At 37.0% G+C, this 12,862-nt stretch overlaps 1 protein-coding gene across 3 annotated transcripts in view; it reads left to right on the forward strand.

Annotated features, from left to right (window-relative positions):
- Positions 1-12,432, forward strand: part of LOC114358243 (retina and anterior neural fold homeobox protein 2-like) — a 32,056-nt gene extending 19,624 nt beyond the window's left edge. For all 3 annotated transcript variants that reach the window (XM_028312140.1, XM_028312139.1, XM_028312141.1), the window contains exons 4-6: positions 7,108-7,195; positions 11,383-11,527; positions 12,078-12,432. In XM_028312140.1, the coding sequence (XP_028167941.1) occupies positions 7,108-7,195; positions 11,383-11,527; positions 12,078-12,270 (426 nt within the window). In that variant the 3' untranslated portion in view covers positions 12,271-12,432. The remainder of the gene's footprint in view (positions 1-7,107; positions 7,196-11,382; positions 11,528-12,077) is intronic.
- Positions 12,433-12,862: the final 430 nt, after the last annotated feature.

Here is a 12,862-nt window from a genome sequence, read left to right on the forward strand (position 1 = left end):
CCCTTAGGTGTGAAGTTTCGTAAAATCTGTTCCTAGCGGATGTCTAAGATACCCTATAAGGCCTAAACCTGCCAANACAGGTAAGACTCTCTCACTCGAAATTTAAGAGAAAGAAAGAGACAAAGACAAAACACGACAAAGCAAACCACATTCATCTCGTTCCCTGTATAATACTTTACCCTAGAGTATGTTGAAAGACTGATATAGTGACTGATTTAGCTTCTATAGTTACCTAAGAAGTAGTTTTACGAAGGGGTTGAAGCGTAAAAATGCTGGTCACTTTTGTTTGCTCGCGAGCCGAACATTGTCCGTTCGTTCGCAAAAATTCGCTGCTCTCTTGCGATAGCCCTTCTATCGCCAGCGGTTCAATGTCTATGCAAAGACACTTTAAGAAGATTTTTAAAATTTTTGACATCAGATTAAAACTTTAATAGGTACTTAAATATTTTTTAATTTCAGTTGAATTTTGAGCATCGAGCCTTTAAAGTATGTAAAATTGAGAGAGTTAAAAAGCATTTTTTACTATTAATTTCCATGAAATTAATGTTACTCTATATTTAGTTTACCTGGTAAACTGTTTTAACTCTATGAATGTAATTAATTTGGCATCCATACTAATAGCTATTTCATTACCGCGAATTCACAAACCGCAGTCATTATGGAAATTAATCATTAATGAGTTAATTAATATTCGTAGGTGTATTATAAATATCTATTTATCATTAATTTGGCCGCACAATTTAATCAATTTGATTCATTGATGATTCAATTAATGATTTGAATATTGGTTTTGTGATTAGTGGTTTACCCTTTTTGCTAAAAAATACCAAAAACAACGTGATTAACAAATGATCGAAGCTGTTTCGTAAGTTTTGTTTTTAATTACAGTTTTATGATCAAAATACAGGAGGAAACACTTATACTCGTAATACTAGCTGTGCCCTCGCCCTGTGCGTGAAAATAGTTTGAATAATATTTTCCGTTTTTGAAACAATTTTCTTTATTAGCTGTAGGGTGATTATAGAGCTACGAAGGTTTTATTTTTACACACAAAATGATTACTATGTATGTTTTTATGTCAATTTTTTATTCATACAATTAGATTGTATTCTCATAATATGGAAATATTATGTAATCATGATTAATAACTACATAATAAGTTATGGTGCGTTAAAGTTCCACGTGACGTCAAGAAGTGCTCCACTTTTAAGTACTCCTTGACGTCACGGGCTTCATTCAATTCAATTCAAAGAAGAATCTTTGGGATTTTGGCGGGCTTTATTTCTTTAAATTTTCATTTTCATTATTTTGCCAAAGTGAAAAATACATAATTACCTATGTAGAGATTTTTGGGTAAGTAGTATTCAAATTGTTGCTTTTTTACCCAAAAGAAACATCCTTATTGCTTAACAAACCATACTACCATTGGAAATTTTCCATAGCTAGTCCACTGCCAGTGTATAATTAAAATTAGTTCTATTCTGCCGGATTAGCATGGCGCTACAATACGCTAAATTGCGTCGACCACAGCGCGCTACTGACTGTGCCGTGGATATATGATTTTGAGATTGTAGTCGGATATTATGGTAAGATAGATAGATAAAATCTTTATTGACATACACACAAATGCATTTAAGTAGATACAATAACAAATTACTAACTAATTTATCCCGGATAAAAATTAACGGGTGCCCGTGTGCCCGCGTGGAATCCGTTTTACCCCCTTAGGTGTGAAGTTTCGTAAAATCTGTTCCTAGCGGATGTCTAAGATACCCTATAAGGAATCTACCTGCCAAATTTCGAGTCTGTAGGTGTTATAGTTTCTGAAATAAAAATAAATTTAGGCGTTATAAATGGTCTACTCTTCTACCTACTTTTATTTTTCTCTATTTGCTAATTTTGTAAGATTTAAAATGAAAGTGTCTACCTGTAGAACCAGTAATAAATGCACTTGGCGGTAAACAGTGTATTCAGGGCCGGCACAATGCGGCTGATTCAGCGTCATTACGCTCTCGGCGCAGCCCTAATGTTAGCTGGTAGGGCTGCCACTTTGTTGCATATTTTTACTTTGTAGGTGCAATTAAATCATAATTCAAGTAACACCTAATAATAAGTATTGTGTGATTTTGAATAAATAAGCATTATATTACGTAGCTAATAAGCTACGCTAAAATGAGAATCCAGACCTCTACATTCTAAATAAAGTTTAAAATTATTTAGTTCAATTTTTATTTATTTATAAGGCTTTAGTTTAGTTATATAAGTAGTTTAGGATTATATTATTTATTTAATTTATGTAATATTTTAATAAATTATTTTCCCAAATTATTTAGGAACAGAAATTTTCAAAGATTGCTTTAAGAAATAAATACAGAGTTAAACAATTTTCAATTTGAGGTAGCCAAAAGGTACTTAATGATTTTTTTTTCATCAACAAATCAACGTTTGCCACGTTAAAATCTGCCGATATGCTTATAAGGTCTATATTATAACAACAAACCCGAATAATAATCATAAACCTCGTAGGCTAATTTCTATTGCAAGGTGGCAACCCTAACCAGCGCATTACCGCTCTTCAAAAACTTGTCTAATTGTCGCCTATTTAATCATAATTGTCTCCATTATTCGTAATCTGTGCAGAGAGAGCTCCACTCGTACTGTAGCCTAGTTGGAACACTTGTAACTATTTTTTACATTGGCTGCCATAATTTTCACTGATTTAGGGTAATTTAAACTTTACAACGTGGCGCGTGGTTTCAATATAGTGTTCTTGGTATTTTTATATCATATTAAATCACTCACTCAATTTGGACAATAGATCAACAGTCTGTAACTTACATAAATACATTTAAATCAACAACATAACGCTTGAAATCTTTTGATTGAAACTTCATAGGTGGTCCCAAAATCGGTTCAGTAATTTTTATAGAATCCTGAAATTGCAATTGAACTTAATTATACTTCATATTATGTAAACGAGAAACAAAACATAGGACACAAATACCAATCGGCACTCGCACAATAAATAAATACAAAAGCCCCAGTGCAATTAAACACTCAAAAAGTCGTCCAAAGTTCACAAATTCGAAAATTTTGCCACAAAACAGAAGTAATGAATTTTTAATCCGGCTCAAAGGACCATGTCTGAATGCGGACTAATGGCGGAGTGGAGTCTGTTAAAAACGTCAGATTCCATGATGACATCCGCACCTCGAGTGGCATTTGAGAATATGTGGCACAGACACTGTTATAAGGCAAACTGTGGTCTTATATGGTTGTAATTATGTCCTATTTTGCAATAAAACTTTAACATTTAATTCTTTGCTGATAAAAGATTGTTTAAAAATTGTACTAAAAGTCAAGTTAATCATCCTTCGTAAAAAAAATCCTAATGATTTCTTGTCATTGACAAAATAGTTACTCGTATTTTAACCACGGTCCAAGAAACTGGGTCTAAGTGCCTATTGTAATGGTGTAAATAACAAAATATTTAAGGTGCTTTAATTACTTAATTAACTAGGAGGTATTACAATAGAAAGAGACAAAGAACTACGAGTATTACTTCTAAAGGTGTTAAGTCAACATTTATATTGGTTTTAACATGCCGTCGTACCTACATTTTCAGTGTACACATTAGATCAATATTAATTTTATATTATTATTTTACAAAGTCAGACATAAATTACGTACGTAGCCGTCAAAATCCTTCACAAGTATTTGATACTAAGTGCACATTATACTCCCTCCATCCACGATGATTGCCGAATTACTACACTGCAGATTGCAGGCCCTCAAACTGCATTGCGCTTGATTAAACCATTGTCGGTGCTTTGTACATCGCGTTAATTACCACTAATTACGTGTGCAGGAAGTTGAACTGATGAAAAGAAATCTTGAAAGAGTTAGTGAGTTTTAAAATGAAGGGTAGTTTGAAGTTTTACTGGTTTCTGGTAAAATTTTAGATAATTACGCGTGCCTTACTCTACTTTAAAGGCCTCTGCGGTTTAGTGGTATAACCATCATGTCTTAGACTCAGAGATCATGGGTTTGATTCCCAGAGGGGGCAAACATTCTGTTCGGATTTGGTTGGTGGTAGGGTTCTTTGTATGTCCGCCTGGCTAGCTACCATCGCCTTACCTAAGTCTACTGCCCTAATAACAATGTTAACAGCATGGTTGTGTTTTACAATACAGGGTGTCCTAAAATTAGCACGTCACACTGACACTGGAGGTAGCTGAGTTTAAGACGCATCGAACAAGCTTAATATATCCATAGAAAAGTTTCATAAGTTTTAAGATATGTTTTATTTATTAATTTCCATAAAAAAGTTTGATGAGTTTTCAAATATTACTCATATTAGTTATTTTTAAAAATGGACTTAATTTACTTGTTATGTTATGCGTCTTAAGGTCATTTACCTCTGGTGCCAGTGTGACGTGCTTTGGGACACCTTGTATAATCTAGCTATACTCTCAAATATATTTTCTCACTAGTTTTATACCACTTAATTCAATTGATAATTGCTGTCTACTGGCAATTTGGCATCGACTATAAAAGTAAAGGATACGTAACCCTCAGCCAGACTCGCCTTCTCACCCTAGTCCAGTTTTTCCTGCCAAACTTGGCTCAAAATTGCCCACCCGCGATTGCCTATTAATATCTAACAAGTCTCGCCAAGTGCTCTTGCGCACACGTCTCCATTGTGCCGGCCCTTGCCAAGAGAACTCGAATTAGGGGTGCCAGTGACATAAAATGACCTGGTTGTAAAGTCGAACTTAATTTAGGGCAAAATCAATCGTCAGATATCTTTAGACTGAAGAATAAACTTGTCATTTTGACTTATTATTTCCCATTCTGAAACTGAGATTTATCTTTAGACTGAAGAATAAACTTGTCAATTTGACATAATATTTCCCATACGGAAACTGTCAATGTGCCAAACTTATTCTTCGGTTAAAAGTTATCCGACGACTGAAACTGAAGCTTCATTTTTGTGACATGGATAGTTGTTAAACTTGACAAAGCATTCAATAACACTCATCATCCGCCTCTAGAAATCCATTACTAGCCTAGTTGCATTAGGATGCCAAAGCAAGCCCTGGGTCCTTTGAATTCAGCAGTTTCCCGCATCCTTAACCGATTTAGTCATCAATCGAATGGGTATGTACCCTATATGCCCACACTGCGTCGTCATCCATGGTCTACATTCGAGAAACTTTTGGCCTTCCCAACGATATCAGTCCATGGTTTCCATCCAAGAACTTTACTTTGTCGCTTGTCAGTTCTGGAAGCAATGTAACATATAATACAATGTATCTTGTTGTATATTCCATTTGACACGTTGAAAAGCTATAATGATTTGGTGGTAAAGTCAGTGCCACATTAAACTAATCCTTCCAAGTGCCAGCCCTACCTCTCAGGGCGCCCACTATTCTTAAATCACACTCAACACAGCGCAAATTACTTTTAATCCTCTCCACAGAGGGCGCTGCTAAACGTGATTCAAATACAAAACTTTATTTTCTATTCACCACGATCGAAAATCGAACGGAGGAGATTTTAATTTAAAATCGCCGTCTTATTTGAACAATCGGGAATTAATGCCGTAAGTTAAGAGTGTTAGGGTGGTTTTTTGAATGGGGAAGAGTTTAATTTGGGTTTTTTGAGGTTGCAATGGGAATAGTGAAGTGCTATGCACTTTGTAATCAACACGAGTCTTCGAGGACACTTGAAATGGTCCTTCAATTCGGCAGGTCCTGTGTTAATGGAACTCTAGTGCCTACTGCTCAATTTAATTGGTGACGATTAAATCGTGATTAAATTAAGTTGCAAACCACACAAGGGTAAATCAGAAATTGAAACAATCATCAATTAATCACCCATTTGCATGTAATCACTTTGGAGAGTTTATTAACCAATGATATAATTAATTACAAAAATAATCTGCTATTGATGACTTTAAATTGGTATGTGATTCACACATACCAATTTAAAGTCATCAATAGCAGATTATTTTGATTATATTAAATGAATTCAATAGGAAGATTTTTTTTTATTAAAATTTAAGATTTAACGTCAACAATTTTACCATTGAATTCAAATTAAAATGATAATTAAATTCAGAAACCAGATTTCACACTGTATTTTAGTTAGTGTAGCAATGGATGAAAAATTCAGTAACTCAAAAAATGTCAACCACGAGCAGTAAAAATCCCGTTTCTTCAGCAACATCGGGTCCGAGCAAAGCGTTTAATTTTTTTATTGTGTAATTGGTGGCAATTTGATCCCCCCGCACCCCTCGACTACAATAGGTCGTAATGAATAGCAATTACGCATACGTGGTCTGTGAACCGCCACTCTGCCGATCAAACATCAACTTTAAACCTATGCAGCACGGCTCCATTTGCATCAGCCAAAACATGAGAATAGAAACAAATTGTTCCCGTATAGCGCTAATAAAAAGACATTGTGGGCGAGCGAAAAAAATGGTATAATTTCATAATTCCGGGTATTCCCGGGATTCCGAGTCGCAGCACTGGCACAAAGGGATTTGAGCCGAATTTTAATGGGAATTATTAATGATGGTAATGAGAAGTAATGAGAATATTCGAGGGCAATGAAGAATATTTGATTATGATGATAAATATTTACGCTTCACGCGAATGGGTTTCACTCGCGAATGGATTTAAAATATTGGTACCTATAATGGCTCTTTAAATAAAATGCATTAATGATGTAAGAAATATTTTTACATAATAAAACTTTCCTCTGATTACGATTTCAATTTATCATATTATTAAGTTCAGGCTTACGTAGCAAGTTTTAAGCTTTTACAAATGTGACTGTACAATATTTGCGTCAGTTTTTCTTCAAAAAATATCTTTAAAGACTATTCCCACCTCTCGTTCTCACCGCTGCAACTCCTGTGTAGCCAGGATCTACAGCTTGACCGCCAATAAAAACCAAACTAGTGAAGGTAAAGATTTTCCCACGGGGAGAGCTGAAAATCATATGATTCTTGCAAGCAGCCTTTTAAAAAGCACTTGATGTATTGATAAGGGGGTTATTTTGCCAAAGCACGATTACTAACAACAATTTCTTTTGCAGGTGTGGTTCCAAAACCGACGGGCAAAATGGCGCAAGCGAGAAAAGGCTTTAGGCAGGGACCACGCTCCCTTCATGCACCATGACCATGGTAAGATGCCCTTTTATGGACGTAGCACTTGTCAATCCGGAAAGGGATCGTAACCGTTATCAACTCGAGGCGATCAGTATTCTTTGTATGAAACTCCATACTGTAACGCACACTTATCCGCACCGTAACGTAAACGCCTCGCCTCGCGGTTGACAGCTCGCGAAAGGCGATACAGTGTTGATCCCTTTCCGAGTTGATAAGTCTGATATGACCTTTACTCGTTCAAGCTATCATCATTATTTAGCCTCCACTTCAGAAGCACGATACCCTCTCTAATTTAGTTAAGGCTAATGCAGGATTTCTGCGCTGCTAAAGCAGAATGCACACCAAATAGAGAACGGGCAGCAGCGCTCTCTAAAAACATCAATCTTTTAAACTGCGACCTCCAACCCACCTGCCAAGCGTGGAGATTATGGCAAAACCCTCCACTATAGTGGAGGAGGCTCATAGTCCAGCAGTGGACTGTAAAGAGCTGTTGATGATGATGATGATGAATGCAGGATTTGACGTACACTACCCATGCTGACAAGACTGGTTAGGGAGGACTGATGTTCGCTTATTTGTCACTTATGCCCGTTTTCCCAATGAAAATAAAATCCCTGTTATAAGTTACCATAGTACCACTTAAAAATTATTGACTGATGGTGAAAATGGGCATTAGTCGCCTTTTTCCACACCTGTGGGAAGGGTTGGGTGGTGGAGTCCTACTCTGCTTTCCTAGAACCAAATGGCCAAGCAATGCTATTTTTTACTAATATCCTCGTGGTGTCTCTTTAATTTGGTTTTGACGGGTTGAATTTCATCACAAACATACGTATGTAATGTCCAGCTAGCTTGCTCGTTAGTAACCATAAAAAAAAGTGATTTCAGACGAAGCGTTTCCATTTAAACCAAAAATAAAATAAGTTCCATAATAACTTACTCCCACTAAAACAATTAAAGGCTGTCGCTAACTATACGTCATTAGTGATATCCCACAAAAATCACGTCACCTAAAGTATAATTACAGTGACACAAAATACTTTTAATGTGTTTAGTTCGCCGTTATTGGTGTTATTTTGAGCGTTCATAAATATCGGATTATACGTTATAATATTTGGAGTAGAGATGGGACATTCTGTATCACCCACAATGCCTTTTATAGCACATTGAATTTTTAAAAAAATCGTGAGTTCTGAACTCGAGTTTGTGACAAACTTTTAAGTTAAAAGTACATACAATTAATTAGCACTTTATTATTATAGCATTTTATTATTACAAAAATAAGTAATAACCAAAATGCATTAATCCCTCAATGTAAGGTAATTTCTTGCTACGAAACTTGGGTAAAATTAACACAAGCCAAAGTTAATAAATAACATGGATGAAGGATTCATCTGGTCCTACAGAAATGTCTGTACTTTCTTCTCTTTTAGTCAAAACACAGACTTATTTATGTATAATTGTAGAGAATTGTATTTGAGGGTGATTTAGTAAGCTCAAAAAATGTAACAACTATTTAATTAATTATTACAATTTTGGTCTTGGTGACTGTGGTGGACAGCCGCTCGGGCGGGCGGAAATAACGAAACTTAAGGTAGTTGAAATAAATTATTTTTACCAAAAATGCCCAGACCGCTATCAAAAACATAAACTTCAAACTTCAAAACAAAAGGTATCAAAAAGAGTAAAAAACAGACAAAATATAAAAAAAAGGTTGGTCTACCTATCGGCTCCCAACAGTGACCATTTTTATGGAATTCGGTCACAAATAGACCTTTGTCCCATCACTATCACCTAATTCGTTTCTCCTGTAACGGAGGTGGTAATGAAACACGGCGGTGTTTACCGGTCATTACCGGTTATTTACCGATCGGTATCGCATCAAAATGTGCGTATATCATTGCGCTTTTAGGGCTACCGCCTTTTGTTTATTCTATGTTTATTTTTTAACAGGAAACGTATTTTAAGAAAAGAAACCTCTTTAAATACCCTCTATTAATTAGAGAGAGCCATGTTCCTGCAATGGAGACTAAACATAGGTACTTACGGGACTATTCCCACCTCTCGTTCCCACCGCTGCAACTCCTGTGTAACCAGGATCTAAACATACAATGTAGTTACTTAGTTCGTAATAATCTGAATTTGCATGATGAATTAGTAATATATTTTCTTATTAAAAAAGGTTTACTTGTATGTCTCTCACATTTTTATCCAAATATCTTTTTGACAGAAATAAATCCACTTAATATTCGGGCCAGTTTACAGACCATTCAATAAAATAAACGCAATTATGAATCAATTTCGAAGCAGCCCTAACCAACTATGTACTATTGTAGACACCACGTGACAAATAATCACCCTAATAGCGCTAATCGGCCGGCACCCTAGCGCTTAACGATGTCGCGCCTTGTCACAACGATTGGGGGTAGTTTATTTTTATTTTGGGGTTATTAAAATTACATTAAAAGTGTTTGTTAAAGGTTTTGAAAGGTTTTGATTGAATATGGGCCGTGAGTCATGATGACAATTAAAAAATGGAAGTTATACTGTTAAATAAATAAAAGTTGGAATTTCATTAAATGACAAATTATAATTAAATTTCTAGCGACCCGTCTTTGTGGTTCTCTGGTGTAATTTAGATTATTAGTTTACTAAATTTTACAATTCAAAGTTCCCATCAAATCACTTTAAAAACCGCATTAATCAGTTGTGTAGCATAAGGGATTTAAAAACGGAGCAAACATTTCGATAAAGTAATCTAATTAAAAAAATACCTACGCATACAATATTAAGTATAGTATACTTTTAGTGCAGTGTATCTATCCCATAGAACTCTACAAATTGGCTTTTAAAAGCTTTTCGGTTCGAAGGAGAAATAAACAGCCATTCTTCAATCCTATGAAACTTGTGCATTAATTTCATTTAATGATACTGTGGCATCTTAAATGCTGTTGAATTTGGCGCTATTTTGCAGCAAAAATGTGCTTGACTGTCCAAATAGTTAATTTGTCCCCCAAAAGTACTAACGCCTGTATTCACAAACGATGCTTGCTTAAGTGAAGCAGAAAATCGAACGCACAGCGTTGAATAGAGCTCTGATTGGTTCGTGTGTAACCCTGTGCGTCCACGCGCAATAATTTTGTGAATAAAACTCATTTATTTTTGCAAATAGGCTTTTAAAAAGCACTTTAACACGTCCCTATATTAACCCTACCACTGCTTCGGGACAATTAATGGGCCAGTGCTGAGAATAATACGGGCGTAAGTTAATTTCCCCCCAAAAGTGCTAAGTATCATTCACCCCAGCAGGTGTCTACATTGACAACTGTAACCGATACTGCGAACAATCGCTCGTTGTGCTATACCACCTGCGCGCGCACCGTTAACGTTTGTTTGGCTAGAATTACCCTTTAAACTAACATTTTGAACTTTACTTGCCGTTAGTGATGGACCAACACGGGTGAAAGAAACTTGAGAGAAATTCATCTGAAATTGACATTATTTCGTTTCACCTGTCCCGTTTGTCTGTAATGTTCATTTAGTTAGGAAGAGGATTGAGTTATGGTCGGTAAAATGACAGATTTTAAAGTGAGATATAATTTTAAGTGACCCATATGGTAACAAATAACAGGAATTTTGCTTTCATTGGGGTCACTTAAAAATTAGGGATTGATGGTGAAAACGGAGACCAATGGGTCTCAACTGCAGGGGCAAGCCTGTCTAATTTACTAAAGGTAAGTAGAAAATTTGAGCTCAAGCTCCCCATGCTTGGCCCAAAGGTCTGGGGAGGCTGGTGCTCGCATGTTTGTCCTTAACGCGCCTTTTACGACATTCTTGGGAAGAGTGGTGGTCCTATTCTACTCTGCTGGACCAACATGACTAAAAGTGCTTTCCTCAATGCTTAAAAAAATTACTTGTAGTATGTGTATTGTGTATTTTTGTTTTATATTTGGATGAAACGATGTATATTTAAAAAAAACCTAAGGTTCTCGAGTGGCGACCATGGGCTGGAAGACGTAGCGTGGGCAGGCCTACCACTAGGTGGTCCGACGATCTGGTGAAGGTCGCAGGAAGAGCCTGGATGCAGGCAGCGCAGGACCGTTCATTGTGGAAAACCTTGGGGGAGGCCTTTGTCAGTGGACGTCATTTGGTTGAAATAAACGAAAGTTCCAGGACAATTTTCAAATAGCCCCTTTTTGTTACAGTGGTCGGCGAGTGGGGAGGCGGTGGCCCCCCCGGGGGCGAGTGGTGGGCCCTAGGCCTTGGGGCAGGGCTGGGGGCTCTCGGGGTCCCCGCGCCCTTGTGGCATGAGGCTGAGCCGGCTGCTGCTTTCAGAGCGTTGCTGCATAGGTAAGAACACTAACAAGTCTGTAATGATAGTAATATTTTTGGTTACGTAAAAATAATTGAGAATGCACTAAATTAAAAGACTTTTCCTAACTTAGGTTAAGTCAAAAGTACCAAGAGATAAAACATCCAGTAAATTAGCAAAAAACAATATTGATGACTAGGCAGCAATGGTCTTTGATCCTAGCCTGTTCCAGAAGGAACGAATTGAACCAAAAAAAAAGATGAGTCAAAAGTATTTTGCTAACATAAACTTATATGTAGGTTCTGTAGCTTGGATTAAATTATTAGTAAACTAAATAATTGAAATTTAAGTTAATTTTGCATCATTTATTAATTTATAAGCTGCCTTATTAGGGACTTACCGAAGGCGTTTTATGAAATACGCAACAAAGACCATAAAATCAGACAGAGCGAACATTCTTTTTTTGTGCAATTCTCAAATTAAAGATCACGCTAAAACGTGAAATATCTGGTTTTACATTGTCATTATTGAATTCTAATCTCAACTAAAGCAAAAATCAGTTATTCTAAATATTGTTCTTATCCCCAGGTACGTCCTAGCCCTCCCCCCTCCAGCGTTGCGCCCCCCAGAACCAGAACCAGCGGCCTCTCCCCCCTCCCCTCCGTCACCATCGTCGTCACTAGCGCGTCTCGCCAGCGCCGAGGCGCTACGGCTGCGCGCTCACGACGCGCTACTCCAAGACCGGGTCACGCTACACAGTAACAGCAAGGTGCACACGTAATATGGACTTTAGTCGGATAAATATAGATCATAGAATCGTGCTACTCTAAGATCGAGTCGCGCTAGTCTAAGACCGAGTCGCGCTAGTCTAAGACCGAGTCACGCTACACAGTAACAGAAAGGTGCACACGTAATATGGACTTTATGTAAGGAGCTTAGAGCGTAGAATCGCGCTACACATTAACAGCTAGGTTAGCTAGATCATTGATTTGCGCTACTCCAAGACCGGGTCGCGCTACACAGTAACAGCAAGGTGCACACGTAATATGGACTTTATGTAAGGAGCTTAGAGCGTAGAATCGCGCTACACATTAACAGCTAGGTTAGCTAGATCATTGATTTGCGCTACTCCAAGACCGGGTCGCGCTACACAGTAACAGCAAGGTGCACACGTAATATGGACTTTATGTAAGGAGCTTAGAGCGTAGAATCGCGCTACACATAACAGCAAGGAAATTGACTTTAATGGAATAAATATTTAATAGAATCGCACTAATCCAAGACCGAGTGGCGCTACATAATAACAGAAAGGTAAATGGACTTTAATGGAATAAATATAGATCATAGAATCACGCTACTCTAAGACCGGGTCG

Source organism: Ostrinia furnacalis, unplaced genomic scaffold, assembly GCF_004193835.3.
Source record: "Ostrinia furnacalis isolate ACB-3 unplaced genomic scaffold, ASM419383v2 OfSCF3798, whole genome shotgun sequence".
NCBI lineage: Eukaryota > Metazoa > Arthropoda > Insecta > Lepidoptera > Crambidae > Ostrinia > Ostrinia furnacalis.